At 47.0% G+C, this 20229-nt stretch overlaps 1 protein-coding gene across 3 annotated transcripts; it reads left to right on the forward strand.

Annotated features, from left to right (window-relative positions):
- Positions 1-1173: 1173 nt before the first annotated feature.
- PANK2 (pantothenate kinase 2) lies at positions 1174-19231 on the forward strand. 3 transcript variants are annotated; one of them, XM_062575069.1, is made up of 7 exons: positions 1174-1363; positions 10697-11049; positions 12066-12319; positions 13346-13522; positions 13757-13880; positions 15850-15975; positions 16493-19231. In XM_062575069.1, exons 1-7 carry the CDS (start codon positions 1174-1176, stop codon positions 16541-16543), a joined length of 1275 nt encoding a protein of 424 aa, XP_062431053.1. In that variant the 3' UTR covers positions 16544-19231. The 3 variants fall into 3 exon arrangements, with proteins under 3 accessions (XP_062431053.1, XP_062431054.1, XP_062431055.1); XM_062575070.1 differs by lacking the exon at positions 1174-1363 and having other exon boundaries at positions 10817-10906; XM_062575071.1 differs by lacking the exon at positions 1174-1363 and having other exon boundaries at positions 10842-10900.
- The last annotated feature ends 998 nt before the right edge of the window (positions 19232-20229 follow it).

Here is a 20229-nt window from a genome sequence, read left to right on the forward strand (position 1 = left end):
CGTGTTTTCGTCAGCTGAGGAAACACTCGGGGCGCAACTGAGCTTGTGGGACTGAAGCTCAGGTGGTGGCTACCGGGGTGGTCGCTCCAAGTCCCTTTGCAGATCGATCCTGCTGACGGACTCGGAAAGGACAAATGTTGCCAGAAAGAGGCGGATCGTGGGATGGAGAGAGAGGTCACCGAAGCGGTTGGACAGCAGTTCCCTGCGGAGGGAAGGTGAAGCTTCCCGGGTGTTTTTGGTGCCTGTCTCGCCACCCCGCAGTGCCGTAGGGAACGGGAGCACTCCAGAGGCTGTTCGGGCGCCAACTCCTCCTGCCTTTGGGGAGGAATTGGGCTTTTTTCCTGCTCCTGAGGGCCCTCTGTCCCTTTTCGCCGCCATGTCCCGCGAGCTAGCTTTTTTGAACAAAAATGGTGGTTATTTCTCTGGAGGGAGGTTACGCTTCACCTCACGTGGGGCACAAGGCGCCTCCTGCACCCCCCTGATAGGATATCAGAATTTTTTGCCCTCTCAGCAAACAATGCAGGATGAGCAAGGCCTCTCTATTTGCATATGCAAATCGTATGCAAAGCAGGCCCCGCTGCTCGGCCCACCCCCCCACCGCGCCTGCTGCAGTCTTGCCTTCGGCCCGCCCCTGCGTTGCCACAGTTACCAGGCCTGTCAATCAGCCCGCCTTCTCCCGCCCCGCCTGGGCAGTCGCACACCTCATTGGATAGGCGGGGTGCCATTCTCTTCCCGAAGAGAAACGATAGGCCGAAGGCGAGGCTCAAAGGCCCGCCCCTCGGGCGCCTTAGTCCCCGCCCCGTACCAAGCTGGCGCGTTCTATTGGGTAGCCGCGCTTGTCGATATCCGCGGCCGAGCGCGAGGGGCGGGCCCGGCGCCCCGCCGGTGTCCAGTCCTTGGCTCTCATTGGCGCACTCGCTTGTCGCTCCGCCCGGCGGAGCGCGTGGATTGGAGGCCGCCTGGCGGTTTGGCCCACCCCCGCGGGCCGAGGGAGGAAGGGAGGGGGAGGGGGAGAGGGCCGCGCGCGCGCGCGCGCCGGGGGGCGGTTTGGCGCAGGCGCGGTGGAGGCGCTGGCTGCGGCGGTGGCGCGGCGGCGGCGGCGGCGGCCGTGAGGAGCGCGGCGCGGCGCGGCGAGGCGGCGCGGGCGGCCCATGGGGCCGGGCCGCGCTGCGGATGGAGCCGCTGCGCAATGGCGGCGGCGCCGAGGAGAAGCCGCGGCGGCGGGGCGCGGACGCGGGGCCGCCGGCGCCGTCAGCGCGGCGGCGCAGCAGCGGCGCTGACGGCGCGGCGGGGCCGCAGCCCCGCGAGCGCGGCGGCTCCGTCAGCCGCCAGCGCCGGGACTCGGTGCGCAAGAACCGCCCGCGTGAGTGAGGGGGCGGGGGGCGGCCTGGCGCCGGGGGCGGGGCGGGGCCGGGAGGCGGGGCTATGGGACGGGGGCGGGGCTTCGGGCGGGGCGGGGCCGTGGGGTGGTGCAGCAGAAAAGGGGCGGGGCTTGAGAGTCAGGGGCGGGGCCGAGGAAGGGCTGGTCCGGGGAGGCGGGGCTGTGGTCGGGGGGCGGGGCTATGGGAGTGAGGTTGGGGGGGTGGGGGTGTGGCTGGGTGGAGGGGGAGGCTGGTGGGCGTGGCCACGGGGAGGGGCGGGGCTGAAGGGGCGGGGCTGGAGGGTGTCAGGGCTGGGGGCGTGGCAGTGGGGCAAGGGCGGGGCTGAGGGAGGGGGGTTGGGGGTCACAGTGGGGAGGGGGGTGGGAGAGGGGGGGTGAGGGGTGGTGGTGAGGAGGGGGCAGGGCGGAGCCCAGGCAGGGGTGGGGCTGCAGGGGGCGGAGCCAGGTGGGGTGGGGCTGAGAAGGGGCGGGGCTGTGGAGGCGGAGTCAGTGGGGAGTGAGCAGGGTGTGGTTGCGGGCGGGGTGGCAAAGGGGGGGGGGGGCAGAGGGAAGGGTGACCTGGGTGGGGAATGAGGGAGGAGGCCAAGCAGTGGGGCGAGATGTGGTGACATGATGACATAGGGCCTGGGGAGGGGATGGGACGGGGGGGAGGTGGCACCGTGGGGACACAGTGGGGCCGTGACACGGGCCCAGCGAGGCCGGGCCGGGCCGAGCTCGGGGAGGTTTAGGGTGAGACGGCACCTGGTTTGCTGGGGTGGGTGCAGAGGTGCTTGGGTGGGGAGCCTTGGCGCGGCGGGGAAGGGCAGGAAGGTCGCTGCTGAGGACACAGAGGACGAGGAGAGGAGATGCATTAGATGGAGAGCCAAAACGGAGCAGCAGGGCCAGGCGGTGGAGAAGGCTGGTTGAGGTGGTAGTGGACAAGGAATTAAAAAAAAAAAGCAGTGGAAAGGGGAGAACAGGGTATGTTTTGGGGGGGGGAAGAACCGTGCAGGTTTGGCAGGGACTGGGCACAGACCAAACAGGGCTGTGAAAATTAAAAAAAAATAAATAAAATCCCCCGAACGATGTTTTTAAATGCCGTGTTGGAAATGGTCCATGGAGTGAGGTAGGTGCAAAATGGATGGCAGCCTTCATTTTGATAGCAGCACGGAGCTGCCGTTCAGGTGGCCGTGGCTGGTGACTGACTTCAGCCATATTTGAAGTGGAACCGAGTGGTTATTTGTTTGCTTGTGCTGGAGTTGTTCCTCCTGGAAAGAAATTGCTGTGCCGTGAGAGCGAAAGAGCGTCAGCATCGCTCGCTGCTACCTGCACGTTAAAATGACTTCAGCAGATGTCTCAGTCCGGCGTAGCCCGCTCTGAAAACAGGACTTGAGATTAATCACGCGTCTCGTAGCAAGGATCAGTCTGTTGGTAGCAATGCTGAGATGTTAGTGTTATATTATTAATGCAATTTTTTAAAGATGTATTTTCTCTCTTTAGCATTAAAAAACTTTCTTTGGTTGCTGGAGAAAATAATCTTTTTTTTTTTTTTTTTTTTTTTTTTTTTTTTTTTTGCCATTGTGGGAAAAATAAGAATTATAGATCAAAAGACCTGCTAAACTGGATGCTGCTTGCGTTTCTGATCGCTAGCAAGCGCAGCTCAGTAATGCTAATGTAGCAGCAGTGTGGCTGTTACAAGCTGTTCCTTTTGCCTCCGTCTTCCTTTCCCGCTTGCTCTAGATTATTACAGCAGTGGCCCTGGGCAAGGATGTGACTTGTCAAGTTAATGTTAAATAACTAAGATAATCACAGGATTTTCTGTTTACTGCAGAATTAGTAGGGATGAAAAGAGAAAAGTAGGGGTGCAGCAACACTAGTAGTGGTGGTTGTTGTTACAATTTAAATGTGGAGAAACCATCTTGGTATGTGAAAAGCCACTTGTGTGGCTGTCGTCCTGAGGAAATAGCAGCAAAAGATAGAAATGGGAGCTGTGGGGTTGTAAGTTTGAGAAATGCTAGTTAATAGACTGCAATCAGCTGTAGGAAAGTGGAGATATCTGATATGAAGATTAGTGTGGACTTAGATGAAGCTGTCCTTTAGGTAAATGTACTTGTCTGCTTTGCTCATGAGTGATTTCTGTGACTTTAATTTTAAATGTCCGTAAAAATTGAGCTCCTGATTTGTTGCAGGAAAGTTGAATGTAATGCAAAGACTAGATTAAAAAAAAAAAAAAATAGGTGTTCAGGCAGTTTTTAATGACAAGATTTGGATCCGGTTTGGAAGGTCAGGGCAGTATGATTTTTGGATTGCAAGATAAGCCTGTCTTTCCTAAACAATTTTTGTGATGAACGAAAGAGAAATGTATTTACACATCCCTTAAGAGGGGGAACGTGTCTGATGTAAAGGTAAATTCTGTCGTGAAGTTAAAATGCTCGACCCCACCTTAAGGACAAGCAAGTCTAAACGGAAGCAAACCACTTAACGGGCACAGGATGGAAAATGTCCTCCTCCAGCTCCCGCTCGTCCGCTGGCGATACGTGGCAAACAAGCTTTGTGACCTTGAGGCTCGTCTTGCCTGCGTGTGCTGGCAGATGCCCTGGCAGATGAGCCCGACTTCCCCAGGAACGAAAGGATTTCAGCGGGCTGCAGTTCAAGCTCGTGATCTTTCTGCCTCCCTTATAGTCTGTATAGACTGATAACGTGCAGCGAGGACGGTCTGGGACCGAGGGGTGGTTCAGTCGAGTGCGTCGGAAATAATCCGGATGAGAGTGGTGGAAGCGACGTCCGCGGTCAGTGCCTGTGTGCGTCCCTGCTGTGAAATGTTTCTCGGTGAGCTTAAATTACAAATCTGCATCACGGAAGCTGCGATTTGCCGTTTGCCACAGATAAAAGGAGGAGAAGTCAAGGACGTTGTTGTCCCCTCTGCTTCTTGTTCTCCTCGGAAAAGTTGTGAAGCAGTTTTGTTAAAGGTCCTATTTGCACTGGCTTATTATGTTGATAGGGTGTGAAGAGGAGCTTAATAGTATTATTGGCGTGTGCAGAAATGCTGATGTAGAAGAAGATATGTCAGCTCCGCAGACAATACAGAATTCATTTCTGATGATGAATTCCTGGTGCCCTTAATGAACTCTTCTGCACGTGCAAACTGGACTAGAAATACCCTAGATGAATAATGAGGGCGTCCCCCTTAGCGTCGCCTTTAGCAGGGCTCCGGGACAGCGGCACCGAACGGCGTGCGGTGGGTCGGCTTGACCGCCTCCCAAGCGCAGAACCCGAAATGGAAGATGGTCAGACTGCAGTGAGTTGTGGATTTTTTTTTTGTAATGAATCCTCTCTCTGATAAAAGAAATGGGTCAGCAAGTAGCCTCCATCTTGTCACTTCTTTTCCAGTTCATCAGCTTTCCGCGCTCCTCCCCTTCCTTCCTCCCTTTCCCTGTCTCTCCAGTTCTTCTGTGCTGCTGCACTACGGTTCTCTTCCTTCCTGAAAACCTCATTTTCCCTGACTTCAGATTGTTTCCCCAAGACTTCTCCTTTCTGTAGATTTACTTAGCTAAAAAAGGAGCTTGGCTTCATGGTTTTGCCTTGCAGCACCCGTAATATTTTACTGTTTGACAGCAGGGGAGGGGAAGTAAGTTGCTTAAAGTGTATAGGGTATTTATAAGTTCCAAAACAAAGCCTATACCAAAAAAAAAGGCATCCTCATCCTTCATATCATCTTTCTAACTGATTTTCTTTCTTTAAAGTTACTGATGTTCTAGAATCTTGTATCAGGTACACATAAAATACTGTTCTGGCAGCTTCTTAGCAGTGCAAAATTCAAGCTTTGCCTTAAATACCTTTTCATTTTGGGAATCGTGTACAAAATGTGATTTCCTAGCAGGGCCTGTTTTTAGAGCAGTGAGGATACGTGGACTTAGTGTCGCTTTTTATTAAGCGCTGGCTAATATTTTTTTTCAGCTCTAAAATTTCCATAGTAATATAACATTATTAAAATATGTTGAATATTTTACAGTAAGCAAAGAGATGCTGTCATACACTCCACTAAATCATCAGTCTAGCTCTGTAGGCTAATCTTTTTAGCTTCTAGTATAATTGGCTCATAACTTACAGATCAGTCTGAAATACAGCTTGAGCTGCATGTCATATGAAGGAAATCCACCATGGAGAGCTTTAATTATATCGCCTATTTCATCTTGACACTTCTGGAGCTTTCAAAATTTGAACCAAGTAGAATGAAATAATAATTTTATTATTATTTTACTTATATAGTGTCCATAACAAATAAAGGCATTATTTTTCTCGTGTCCCAGAGAGCTTACGGGGCTGACTTTTAAAGGGATTTCAAGATGCAGGGTAGAGAAGGAGGGTGGTAGCCTTTACTGTGGGAACATGTAGCATCCTTGAGCTTTTCTGTACGTGAAGTTATTTAGTAAGAGCTGTAATACCCGTAACTTTCTTTGCAGCCTGGTGGTCTGTTTGTTGTTGCGTATCCATAGCTCTGTCCGATAGAAGAAAGTTTGTTTTTCAAGACCGAGAGCTGTTCTTAAACCGTGTATATGAAACCATATGCGCAGAGCTGCTTTTTAAAAGCATCTGCACGAAGGGAAAATGGTACTTTGTCAGGCCGAAAATTAAAGAAGTTTTCTCGTAAAGAAAATGGCTTTCAGAATTCTTTACAGCTGCCGTTCCAGTTTAATGAGTTAAGGAAGCCAAATAAAAACGTAAAGCTCCTCACTGTGTCTGGCTTGCGGGGTGACGACATGAGCTTGCCTTGTTCGTACGCCCGCTACTTTCCTTGTTGCGTTACAGTGTGTATTTATTTTCTTCCGTCTTGGTCCGTGTTTGAGGAGCGATGTTAGCGACTGTGATTGTGCTGAGAGCAAACTGAAAGAAGAGAAGAACTCTCCTTGATAGAGTTTCTTTAAGGAAAAGACTGCAGAGCCTTTTTGAATGGAAACTGGTCCTCACTTTGAGAAGAGGATTTCCTGCCTTTCTTAAAAGTCCAAAGATCCAACTGAGAGGCCGACCACTTCCCCCAAGGTGCTGGGTAAGAGCGAGGTGCTGGGTAAGAGGAGATTCTTCCTGTGGTGGGGGATCCTGTGCTCCGTGTAAGGCTTTCTTCATCTTTCCCACCCTTCTCCAGCTGGTAAGTGCTTGGAAGAAAGAGAAGGGCTTGGCTCTTCCTCGCAGCACACGTGATTCAAAGCTTTATAGCAAGGGGATCTCTGGGCTGCGCTGGAGAGGCTGTGTTTGAATTTTCTGTCTTGGCCATTAAAGCCAGCCTGTTCTTGCGCTGGTTATTTTGGCAATGCCTGGGAAAAAAAAAAAAAAAAAAAAAAACTCAGGGCTGCCCATGGGCTTTGGGATACCACCAGTTCGCGTGCTGTTCTAGACCTGCAGCGTTCTGCAGCAGCTCTCTTGAAAAATGCTTCAGTGGCTTGCATGTGAAAAATCTTTGGAAAGCTTTCAAGTGCACAGTAGATGCTGGAAAAATCAGTATTTTAAGAACAAACTCGGTAGCAGATGGCGATGGCATTCGTCCAAGAGAGCTTCCTCCTTCCTCCGGGGCATGGATTTTTCTAGTGCTCAGGTATGGGAGAGCTGTTACTGCCGTGCATGCTCGGCTTGACTGGCTTCCTGTAAGTGTACAAAAAAACCCAATTCTCCATGTTGTTGAAATAACAGTACCTGTCTCTCCTCTTGTCTGGGCACCTCACCCTTGTTCAGTATTTTTACTTCCAGAAAAATGAGTCTGTAGAGGAAGTTCTGTCTGTGCTGCGCCTAATTACTTGAGTGCTCGGTTCAAATTGCACAGTGATCTCTCTCCTTTTTGAAAAAAAGTCCTTTACGGTGCAGTAAAGAAGAACTTAATTTTGAACTAAAACACTTCTTCCATGGATTCTTTACCTCGGACCGGCACGTCTAATAGGAGGGCGCCATAATTAAGAATCGTGTGGTATAAATTAGGTAACTTAAAAGGCTGTCTTCTGGAAGTTGTCCCGGGTGGTTTTCCCACGGTGTAGATGAACATCACCGAGGGGGGAGACCTGCGCTGCCGCTCCGCAGAGCTCCTCCGCGGCCGGCGCGGGCCAGCGCCGCTCGGAGGTGCGAGGCCGGCCCGGGCCCGCGGTCCTCTCCTGGGGCTCTCGGGCTTCGGTGCTCCTTCTGGGAGGTCGGGCAGACTTCGTAACCTCACGGACCGCGTTCGCGATGCACCTGCCCTAAAGTCCAGAAGGTTTGTCTCCCTGAATCTAGGAGTTCGGTATGTGAACTTCACAACTGGCTTTGAAATGAACTATTCTAACGAAGAAATGCGCGTTGCTAGCTGAATGTGTACTCTGAAATAGTGCACAAACAGTACAAACGTGGTGGTGAAGCAGCTTACCTGTATTTTCAGTCATACATCTTCGTTTCTGGATGCTTTTATGGTCTTCCCCCATCTTCTGGCCTGGCATAGCCTGGCAAAATAAGGTTGTGGGAGAACTGCTATCTCTGAGTACAAGGGTGGGAATGCTTTAAAAAGAAGATACAAATAAGGGAGAGTGTGGGCATGGTAATACAAGAGGAAAAAAAAAAAAGTACACCCTGAGAGGAATGAACGTCCTCCAGAAATCAAAAGAAGATTTCCCAGCGCCAGGACAGTGAGTTTCCGGAAGCAACCTCTTAATCGGATTAGAGGTGACAAAACAGCTGAGTGCTTTCAAGTGAGTGGGAAATCTGTGCAAAGGGATTCCCGGCTGGAAGTGACTGGCCCAGATGGGAGAAGACTTGGCGAAGGAGCACGGGAAGTCCCTTCCTGTTCCTTTTGCGGTGTACGACTCGCCAGTTCTCCAGCAGCAAACACAGCAGTATTGAAAAGCGAAATGCATGTGAAGAAATGGATTTTAATGACCGTATACATGGATTGAGCATTTAAGTAGAGCCGTATTTACCAGTTCCAGTCGCTGCAGGGACTGGGAAGAGGTGGAAGAAAGTGTTCAGTTAGACAAGCGGCAGCTTGCTGGTCGTGTCAAGCATCAGTTCTCGTTCTTGCGCACGGCCTTGCTTGGCAGCCTGACTTGACTGCCAGGACAGTGTTTTAACCTATGTGTATTAGATGATGCTTTTTTTCGTGCCTTTTCTCTCAATAGCAGAGCGTGGTGCCTATTCAAAGTGTGCCTTTTTATTTTTTTTTGATGTAGGTAGGCGATACGTGTGGGGCTTTCGTTCCAGCTTCTGCTGCGTTACGTCTCAGCACAGAGGTAAAGTTCTTGCAGGGTTGGTGGGCAGGTTTCCTTGTCCTGCCGTTAACATGGTGTTAATAACAGCTGTGCAGCGCACTGGTGGCTTGAGGGTGTATGTGCCATATTGCAGAAGCTTTAATACAGCATCAGGAGGGCTTGTGTACAGTGTGTTTGGTTTAGGATGTCGGGAAGAGCAGGCGAGTGAGACCAGCAGGTGCTCGGTGGGTTTTGTTTGCTGCCCCAATAACCCCCCTTCGGCAGGTTTTCTCTCTCTGCTGCTTTTGTTTGGTGGATGAAGCTCCGCTGCACTTGTGTAACTCCCCTGCAGCAAGAGCTTTTCCTTTTTTGAGTTTAGAAATCTTTGCAGCAGTGGCGAGAAGAGCAGGAAAAGGCAAACATCCTTTTTTAAGCATTTTTTTTTCCGTATGCGTTAAAAAAAGTAACGGCAATGCCGGAAAAAACGGCCTATCGAGCCATCTTTCAGGTAAGCAGAGCACCATGCTTGCCGTGAGACGTGTTAAGAGGAGCCACGGTGGGGTGTAAAGTTTTGGTCCGTGCTGTCTTTCCCTTTGCTCATCCTCTGGGATCTTGGGCTGTGCTTTCCGGGAGGATGTTCTTCCAGCTTCGTGTCCCAGCGATACAGTTCTTGCGTTACGTGGCGAGACCAAGGCAGCCGACATTCCTTTCTTGACAAGTTGTTGAACTATTATTTTTTTTTTTTTGTGAAAAATAAAGAGCTTCTTGAGGGGGATGTTGAAATGAGATACATAGCTGGACTTCTCTGCAAGTAAAGCACTTGCAAGACGTTCATCCCGAAATAGCGGTGGAGTTTTCAAGGTAGGAATGAAGTGTTGTAGAGCAGGCTCCCCAAACGGGTGATTGGTGCGAGATTTTTGTTCTACTCTTGATCACCGGGTGCAAATGAAACGTCGTCGAGCTGCATCGATCCTGAAATTCATCTAAGGCATGCAAAATCAGAAGCGGTCAGGCAAAAAGTCCTTGAATTGCTCTTGCTTTCTCTCTCCCTTGGATGGTGATTCAGGTCTCCCTTGTTCAGTGTGAACTGTTATTTTTATGCCTGTTCCTGTTTGAGCTAAATGCTTTAGAAATGGAGGATGATTAGAATTTGAACATGCTTCCTAAAATAGAGCTTGCATCTTCTTTCATTTTTGTGGTGACGGTTGGGGGTGATCTCTGTGTAGGTATATAAAAATAACTCGGTGGTGTTAAAAAAGAGAAAAAAAAACCCAAATTGATGGTTTGAGCAGCTCTGGGAGAGCTGTAATGCTCTGAAAGATCTGTGTTACTTGTGCTGTTTACAGCAACCAAGTTAACCCATCGCTAGCCTATCCTTCAGCTCAGTACTATTAATATTAATCTGTTCCAGTTTGCAGCTCTAATCGCGGTTTCCATCTGATCAATGTTTTTCTCTTGATCTTTTCCAAGAAGCTCATTATCCAGTACAGCTGTAAACGTTGCTGGGCCTCACACTAACACATATCTTGTACCATGGGGGAATTTGACTAATAAAATAATCCAATTAGACATTTGTTTTTGTCTCCCTGGGGCATTTTAGATTACTCGTCTACCTCAGTGTTATGTGTTGTAATTAGTTAACGTTTGTACATCACTTTGATGTGAAAGCACCGGCATTACCCTTGGCTCTGGCTCTGGATCAGAACTTTATAAAAGAAATAGATAGGGATTAAAACTGCAGCTGTAACTAGCTAGTGGATAGATAGTAGGTGACTGCTATGTATATGTTCAAGGGTACTTTCTGTTGCTGCTCTAACTATTTTTGAGTATTGTATATCATATTTGGAGCTCCAAAACGTGGGATATCTCTAGAAATACGAGTTACGCTCATTTATTTAGAGCTATGGTACTTCAGTGTAGAGCACTTAGTCAAAGTCTCTGAAAGAGAGGAGAGAGGGACTAGATTGCTAAAATTTTTCCTAGTTTTGCATTTTAGAAATGTATGGATCAAGTGGTCTGCATCTTTGAGTCCTGGAGAATTGCATGCGTTAACTATGGGGTAACTATTTTGCTGATGGTATGACAATATCATATCCTGTTTCTTTTTCTTTGTTTTTTTTTTTCCCCCTCTCTCTAGTCTTTCCTTGGTTTGGCTTGGATATCGGAGGGACCTTGGTCAAACTTGTTTATTTTGAACCAAAGGACATCACTGCTGAAGAGGAGGAGGAGGAAGTGGAAAATCTCAAAAGCATCCGAAAATACCTGACATCAAACGTAGCCTATGGATCTACAGGCATTCGGGATGTGCACCTTGAACTAAAGGACCTTACCCTGTGTGGACGTAAAGGCAATCTGCACTTTATACGCTTTCCTACTCATGACATGCCTGCTTTTATTCAAATGGGCAGCGAAAAACACTTCTCAAGCCTCCATACTACCTTATGTGCCACGGGAGGTGGAGCATACAAATTTGAGCAGGACTTTCGCACAGTATGCATTTTTGGCTTATATACAATTAGGATCTGGTAGTGAACCTTTGTATAAGCTTGAAATTAGAAATACTTCCAGCCTTTCCCTGCAGACTCTAAGCTTCTCAAAATCTTAGCTCAGGAAAAGCGTATCTATTTTAACTCAGACTTAGCACAGGAAACAGCGTGTGGAGTTGAGTTCACATCTCTGTACTTGCCTTCCTAAAAGTGCCTGTAATGTTCCTGTAACTCTAAAATTCACTCTAACTTGCATGGCCTGTGCTCTTGCCAGGCTTTGTATATTGGTCTCCAATTTTGCTGATCTGCATTGTGTTTTTCTCCTCATCGCTCTCTGTAAAGATCTTAATATTTGCTTTGTTGCTCCTTTGCTCATGAGGTTTTGTTTCAAGCATGCGTGCTACTGAGTTGATTGAGATTTGTGAGATTAGGTGGTGAATTAACTCTAAGGAGGAAAATGGTTGGCATGTGACATCGTCGTGTGGCTTCATTATACGCTAGGTTCATGTTTCGAGGTGAAATACGTATTTGAGAAATACATTGTTTAACCAGGGCTTGAAAAATGTACCAAATCCATGCTAAGGCGGCCTTGTGTGCACTCCAGGCAGCGACATGGGGGGAAGACAATCATATAACTTCCTCCTGGTTTCTGCTGAAAAAGTGGGGATTTCTCCCCTCCCTTCTCCCTTTCCTTTGCTTTTCTTGTTAGTGCCTCACAGTCTGGGCCCGAATCAGACCCTTGGAACCTGGTGGGATTCCTTTGGCTTCCATCTGTGGATCAAATTGTTTTTCTCCCTCTTTCAAGCGTGCACGCTTTAAGGCCAGGATAGTTAGTAGTTCACGTGCGTGGAGAAAGATGGAGCCCTCCTGTGAGCCTCTTTCTCTCCCAGCACAGGGAATCCTGGATATAGCTGAATTTAGCTGGCAACAAATACATTTTTCTAGCCCTGAACATAAGCACTTTAGATCTGTAGCTATTTCCTGATCTATTTATTTATTTATTTTTATTTTTTCCTCTAGATGGGTGACCTTAAGCTTTGCAAGCTAGATGAACTTGACTGCCTTATTAAAGGAGTTTTGTACATTGATTCAGTTGGATTCAATGGACATTCAGAATGCTACTATTTTGAAAACCCAACTGATGCTGAAAGATGTCAGAAGCTCCCCTTCAACTTGGAGAATCCATATCCTCTGCTTTTGGTGAACATTGGCTCAGGGGTCAGCATTTTGGCTGTGTATTCAAAAGAAAACTATAAGCGGGTAACAGGCACCAGGTGAGCACTCTAAGGGGGGAATTTCACTTGGAGGTTTGTTGTAGAATTTGGAACGTGCTTCTGCAGGTGACTTGTATATAGCCTTTTCAGGGGCAAGCTGCACTAAAGGTGGTGGGTTGAATGACAGAACTGTTTTTCCTTCAGTATCTCTGCCAACAAAAATAATTTCTGCAAGAGGGCATCTGAATTTCATGCTCTGGTTTCTTTACAGCAACTGGTTTGTTTGGAAACTCCACCCCCCCCCCCCCCCCCCAGTTACCACACTGCAGGAATTAAACAGTTTGCCAAAGATAACCCATATTTTGAGATTAACCCAAATATGCTCATAATGATCACGTTAAGAACTATTATTTTCAGTCCTATCAGTAGAGTCTTGACTTCTGAAAAGCACCTTGTTATAGAGGGGCAGGATGCTTGAGGAGCAGTAATTCCCTGCACGGTTACTGCACTGCTGCTTTTACCGTACTTGAAGATGTATTGCCCAGCAAAGCCAAAGAGCTGTGTGGACCTAAGCTCTCCTGAATCTATTGAAGTTAATAATAGTAGTAAAAATCAGAAGGAAGGCATGCACAGTGCAGATTTCCATGTGTCATTAAGGGCCGGTGTGCGCAGTGAAGCGAACAGGGCATTGTTTTTCCTAGGTTTTGAACAACTATGCACTCGTACTTCAGTGACCACTTGGTCTTAAAATAAGTATTAGTCCTAACTTCTCCGTTCAGTGCTCTGAAGAAGGTGAATGTTGTAAAATAAGGAAATAGATTTCTGATTTAGAAACATGCCCTCTTTAGAGAGCTGTGAAGGCATGGGATTCCTTATAGGCCGTAGGTTACTTTAAATCTATTACTTTCAAGAAAGCTGCTGTTCTTTCAAGATTATTATCACTGAAAAAAGACTGAAGGAAGGGGACAAACTGACCCAGCTGAAACAAGCATAGCTAATAATGTTAGCTTTCAATGGAGCAAGCCATTTTATTTCCTGCCCTTTTGGAAGCAAAGTAGATGACTTCCATTTTGTTTTGTCTTGCAGTCTTGGAGGGGGAACCTTTTATGGTCTCTGCTGTCTTCTCACTGGTTGCTCCACCTTTGAAGAGGCCCTAGAAATGGCATCCCACGGAGACAGCACTAAAGTGGATAAACTAGTGCGGGACATCTACGGAGGAGATTATGAGCGTTTTGGATTGCCAGGCTGGGCTGTAGCATCCAGGTAATGACTTTGCTGGGGTTTCTTTGTAGGAGATACATTTTGCAAGGATGAAAAACTGGATTTACATGTCTTAGGAAAGCTTCCATTCTTCCTACTATTCTATTTTACCAGATGGAAATTACTGATAGCACTGTTTTTTAAAGATAGAAATAAATGCTTTAAAATGTTTAAATTCCCATTATCTTCTGGAATACTGATGTAAATGGACCTTTAACCCTAAAATTTTCTTCACAGTTTTGGAAACATGATGAGCAAGGAGAAGCGGGAATCCGTCAGCAAAGAGGACCTTGCAAGGGCTACTTTAGTAACCATCACCAATAACATTGGCTCCATAGCACGGATGTGTGCACTTAATGAGGTATTAACAGAGAACCCGAGAACCCATTTCATTACTTCCTGCCTGAAGCATCCCTTTTGCTTGTGCTGCAGCTGTGCAGTGTCTCTTTTCCCCTGTGTACACTTCTGTAGGTGCATGTTCATACTTGTCTCTTTGTATATTCAGTAAGTTGTAATTCACTTATTTTGAATTGTTCGGTGAATTTTGTCCTTACTTGTCTGTGTAGTTTGAGCCAGATCGTTATGCTGCAGAGTGAAGAGGAACTGCAAATAAATTCTAAATTAGGGGGTGGCTGTGGGTCTCATTAGATCCTCTTATTTATCAGAAATTCAACAGCTTCTCTGAGGCAGTTTGAGGAACTGTAGGTGTGCAGTGAACTGAAGCTCCTGGGACCATTGGGAGAAGGTAATGAGCCGTATCCTGTCCTTCCTCCACCACAATTTTGTGGTGTCTTCTAAGCGACGTGGTTGGCTCGAATGCTTCAGTGGTGAGAAGCGGAGGTGGGGCAGAGCGGGCAGCAGAGGCCAGACACCTTTCCTGCGTGGGTTGCAGTAGCTGCTCTTGTTTTCTTGGTCAAGCACCCCCACTTCTGTGGCCTTTGCTGTATCTTTGTGCTTTCAGCTTCTTTACAGTGCTGCCTTGTTGCATTCATGTCAAGCAGCATTGTACAGGGCTATGAAAGCACAGAGGCATGTTCTTCACGTTGTTTTGAGCCCGTTCCTGTGAGGTGAGTTAACGGGGTGAAGCGTGCTCCTAAGTGTTGTTGGCAAACACTTAACATGTGCCTTCCTTTATTGTTAAAATCATACAAGACATGTTGTAAATAGTCTGTAAATAGTCCTTCCCACAATCTGCTGGTTCCTCACTCCATCAGTACATTGTTCAGTGCAAAGATAGTGCTGAGTACTTGGTTAAAGTTTTAAGGAATTTGAGGATAGAAGAAAAATCCACAGAAGAATGTGAGCGAAGGAGCAGTTAATACTTGGTTCTGATGCCTCAGTAACAGGAGGAACTGAAAATTATTTCCCGTCTGGAGAATGAGAAAGCATCTGAGTTCATATTTGGCTCAGGAGATCTCCTATTTTGCGAGCAAAAATTAGACTAAAATCTGGTTTAAATTGCAAATATAACTGCCTGGGTGGTCTTTCCTTTTCAGAATTGTGCTGGATATGGGTTTCTGGATATTTTTTTCAGGGTAGTAATGGAGTTTTGTTCAGCTCTTTTATGACAAGTCAAAGATGAGAGCTGGGGGGAGAGAGAAAAGATGATGCTTCATGAACGACGTTCCCAGCCGGTTTAATGGTTTGATGCCAAACCATGCTTTTCTCTGCAGCCTGGGAGGGTCTGAAAAACACCCTGTCTTAAAACTGCTTGGCTGTTACTCCCTTTTCACAGTGTTATAGATATTGTTCATGTTCTGCGGATCCTACTTAACTCTTTCAGCCCAGTCACTTTTTTTTTCCTTCTCTTTCAGCGTAGTCTCTGGCCCTTTTTCAGGGCCCCTTCTGAGCAGCTCAGCGAGCCCTTTTCTGATCTTGCTGTGCTCTTTTTAAATGTCTCTTGCTGCTGCAAGACCCCAAGTTGTTTTGGTGTCATCTCTTGCTTGCAGATTGGCTCTTTTTGGTACAATTTTAAAATTAAAAATTCAGAAAGTTGCAGATGCATCATAACTCTTCTCTTTGCTACTCCCACCCCCCCTCATTAAGTCAGTCATGCTTCTGTCTGCCAGGAACAGGTATATGGAGTGATGTAAAGTTTCTCTGGATATAATTGCTTTAATGTCGAGTGATGATTTGACTTTGCTTTCAGCTGGTTGTTCTTTCTATCAAGTCTCACTGGAAGATGTACTTGAAAAGCTGCATGTGGTGGTTTTAAAAGGCGCTATAAATACAGGGTTTTTTCTTACTGCAAGGTAGAGTTTTCATAGTTTTAAGCAGAAAGTGGAACTCGGCCTTAATGATTTGATTTTTTTTTTTCTTAATAATTACAGAACATTAATCGAGTGGTTTTTGTTGGCAATTTTCTTCGAATCAATACAATCTCAATGAGGCTTCTGGCATATGCTTTAGACTACTGGTCAAAGGGACAGTTAAAAGCACTTTTCTTGGAACATGAGGTGAAGTAACTATTTAAATTTATTTTTCTCTGTCAAAATTGAAGTACTTCAGATGCTCTGAACTTATATATCAGTGCTTTCTTTTTTTGCTTTTTTCTTTTTTTTTGCTGTTGATGATATACATTTATATATTGTGCAGCAGACTCAAAGTGTTTTGTCATAGCCATAGTTACTACAATGTGCGGTGTAGGGACACCAAAAAGAAATACATTGTTGCAGTAAGTTACATAAGAATTTACTGCCAAGCTCATGGTTGCTTGTGGACTTCCGTTTTTGCCAACTGTTACCTATGTTATTGAGCATATAGATAGAAGATTCTGTATAACAAAAAAAGAATTCTAATTATAGTCACTGCATAGGAAAGCAGAGTTAATGTCCCTAGAAAAACTGTTTTCTTGCTGCTATTTATTATAACAATTTTAAAAATTATGCTGCCTGTGTAATACTCTTGTTCTTGTGTCAGCTGCATCCCCACATTTGCCTGGTTAATAGGTATTCCTGTCTCTTTGCTTTTCAGGGTTATTTTGGTGCAGTTGGTGCTCTTCTGGAACTCCTGGATTCAGCCTGACTCCACGTGGATTCAGCACGTTGGACCTGCGAAGCAGTGGCACTTCTTGGGTCACAACACCCCCGTTTATATCGCTTTGTTTAAAGCATCCGTTCAGTGACTATTAAGGAAATCGTGCGTGACCCAATCAGGACAGAAAAGGAAAGACTGTTGTGCTGCTTTTGTAAACAGTTGAAGCAAATCTTCAGTTGCAGCGTAGGCTGGTTCAGAAGGAGTGTACATGCAAATATGTTGGCTGAATGTGGTGGTTGTGTTTGGAATATCTGTAGAGCATTTAGTTACTTACATCAAACAGCCCTTTTTATGTAGTTTTCTCCATACGTTTAGTGGTGGTAACGTAACAGGAGCCTTGCGCTACTTCCGTCCATCGAGACTCCCTCGAGTGCTGAATGTCTGCCTGGTTTGTATTTTATAGAATTCAGTGACAGTGTTTTGTGTTCTGGGAATGAAAGACATCACGTTTTTATGACGCCGTAAGTCGTCCGTAAAGGGGCAGGAGCATCGGCGCAGCCCTGGCACGTGAAGGTGATAAGGACCACGTCTGTCTCCTCTGAACCGCACAGTGGCCTGTCGGACACCGTTGTGCTATCTGTAAGGCTTATTTTCTGTTAGCGCTGTTTCTTACCTATGTATACAGATTATTAGAGATAAAAGGTAAGGCATAAATCCTGTGACTTGCTTACTCTAAATCTGCTTAGGTTGATCTTGTTTTCAGCCTATAACCCTTTTATGCTCAGCACAATCCCCCTTAGGATATGTCGCAATGTGGGCATAGTGTTAGGAGTACATATCCACCTGCGACCTTGAAATCTGCTATAAGCAAATTGGAAGATGGTGGGTTTTTTCCTCTGTTGCAACAGCTGGTTGTCTATATCAGAGATTTCTTTTCCTTTCAGTTGTACACTTGGGATCTTCTCTGTAGTATTTTACAGATTTTTTTTTTCTAATTGCAAAACCAATCTAACTTCTGGGGGAGGCCTGTTCTTCCCAGATGCATGTTGTACTTTAATTTTCTTTGTGCATGCAGTCCTTTATGCAGCCTGTAGACTAGGTTGCTGCCATTTGGAGCTCCTAAAGGTACTGCACTCTCAGGTTGTGAATTTGGAAATCGTTTCCTGCCTACTGAATGCTCTCTCAAAACGGAGATGCTGACAATGGGGCAGTAGTTTTTAAAAAAATAATAATTTGGAGCATGCACATGGCTTGTAAACTGATCTTGCCTGTTTCTTTCCCTTCCCATGTTCTTTTTAGAAATTCTTCCTAGACTTGGATGTTTGGTTATAAAAAAGAACAACCTCTTTAGTGAGAAGGGTATAAATATTCTGTTTCCTGTGCCACTAGCATTGGTTATTTCAGTATAACTTTGCTCCAGTCAAGGAGCGTGGCGAAAAAGGTTGCTTTTTCTTTTTTTTTTTTGAAGAGCCATGTGCATGTTCCCTTGACGACACAAGTCAAGGGGAGATGCTGCTTCCAAGAGTTATCTGCGATACGGTACTTGTCAGCTAAGTAACTTGGCTGCGCGCAGAAAGCCGTCCTCCGCCAGCTGCCTGAAGGCAGATCCCAGCTCACTTGACCTGCGTTCACCCTCGCCGGGGTTTGTCCCTGAACATCGCCTAAATGGCCCCGATCCTGAATCGGATTATTTAAAGCCAACAGTTTCATTTCAGATCGACGCAGACCATCGCCTCTTTGATCTCGATGCGCCGCAGCGCTGAGCAGCCGCAGCGCTGAGCAGCCGTGCCGACGCGGTGCATCCCCGTAGAGCCGGGGAGGTTGCCTCGCCGAAATGACGCTCGGTGGAGGCGCAGGCAGCAGCAGCTCACGTCTGTCCATCCGTCTGTCTGTCTGCCTCGTGGGTTAGGTCCTGCGCGGTGTTTCTCTAAAGCCTGTTGTGTCAGCTCTGCTGCAGACGGCAGGTACAGCAGAAAGGAAGGTATTTTCCAAACTTTAGTTGATCGTGGGCTGGAACCTCCTGAACGCATCTGGTAATTCGGCAGAAGGAAAAAAAAGAGAACACAGCATGTGGTGTTCACGTGAAAGGTGGTCTTTGCTGCGCTCTCTTTGCAGAAAAGGAGAGTTCTTGTGTTTTCCCTGCCGGTGTAATGCAGACTTCAGTGCAGTCCTGCTCCCCATTCAAATTCAATGCGTTGCTCCGAGATGCACGCTTGGAGCAGGATAATATGTTGCATCTGAGATCTCACTCTTACCTTTCATGGGATTTCAGAAGAAATTATCATGAACAGGTACACTAAAAACAACTGCACTTTTCAGTTGCAGGCTCTAGGTTTTGTAGACTCGGCTTAACTCTTTCTCCACCGTGCTAAGTGTAATGCACTTAGGGAAGAACCTTAAGGAAGAACCTACGTGGAAATACCTTGAAATGGTTTTGTTACACTCACTGAGGCTGTGCAGGGATGGGAAATGCCTACAGAAATCCTGCGGTCTGGGCTAAAGTAAGGTCCTGCCGTGCTGTCCTTCAGTGCGTACCTGGGAGGGAGCAGTGTCCGACAGATTGCTTTTTTTTTTTTTAAACATTCATTTTGTAAAACTCCTTTTTTTTCCTCCGGATTTTTACTAGATCCTGCAGCTACGAGGTTGTTGCGTCTAACACCAGATTCCTTTATGTATTGTACGCATTTTTTTGTAAAACTTTTTTCTTCTTGGAATAAAATATTACAGTTATTTTTATACGCTTGAAACTCTTCTCTTGTTTCCTAGCTAAAGAGCAAATGGATGAACATCAACCTGAATGAGCATCCAGAGCATGAAGGTGGCATGGGTGAACGGGTATAACGAGTCCTTCAGCTTTTGCTTGATTTTTGACATTTTTAGTATCTATAGTCCTTAGTAGCTTCTCGTTAGCTGCATTTCAGAGCACATTAATGAAGGAAAAACTCAGTATTTGCCCGTTGCTTGGGGTGAGCGCGCCTGCTCTGGATGCTCAAGTGCCCCAGATGATTAATGTTGCTGCTGGAGGCAGTTTTTGATACAAATTGCTGCTCTCTCTCCTGGCGCAGGTGGTTTTTAAGCAGGTACTTCTCTCCTCAAATACTGGGAAACAAGCTTTACTCATTATTTTGCACTTCCTCGGGGCCCAGCACCCTTGAGGTTACTTAGCGGAGTTTCTGTCCGATTGCTGGGCAAGCTGCAGCGTTTGGGGCTCGATTACGGAAGGGGACGGGCTGCGGCTCGGAGGCCCCTCGCACGAGATGCCTTCAGAGGCGGAAGAAAACCCATCCTTTGGAAGGGGAAAAGCAGTGGGCTGTAGGAAGCGGAGAGCGGCAACATTAATTTCGGTCTGGCCCGGGCTCGGGGTGGAGGGCAGCAGCCCTCCCGGCCGGGGCCGCCCCGTAACCTGTGCGAGCCCCTGAATTACCTGGGCACCCACGCAGCTGCCAAAAATGAGGAGATTGGGTTGTGTGGTTTTTGTCCCCCCCCTTTCCCTAGAAACCTCCATCAAGAGCAGCAGCGAAAGGAGCAGCCGGGGCGCTGGGCTTTTCGGCAACCCTGCAGCGGGTGACGGCTCGGTGCTCCGGACCTCCAGAGCCTTCAGGCTGCGCGAGATCGGCTTCGGCCCCGCCGGGCTCCTGCGCCCTAGGTGAGCCCTAGGCATGCCCCGGGCTGCGTGTTTTTGTTGTTTTTTTTTTTTGGTGGGGGGGGGGGATGCTATTTTGGAGAAGAAATTG

The sequence above is a fragment of the Rhea pennata genome, chromosome 4, assembly GCF_028389875.1.
Source record: "Rhea pennata isolate bPtePen1 chromosome 4, bPtePen1.pri, whole genome shotgun sequence".
NCBI classification, from domain to species: Eukaryota; Metazoa; Chordata; class Aves; order Rheiformes; family Rheidae; genus Rhea; species Rhea pennata.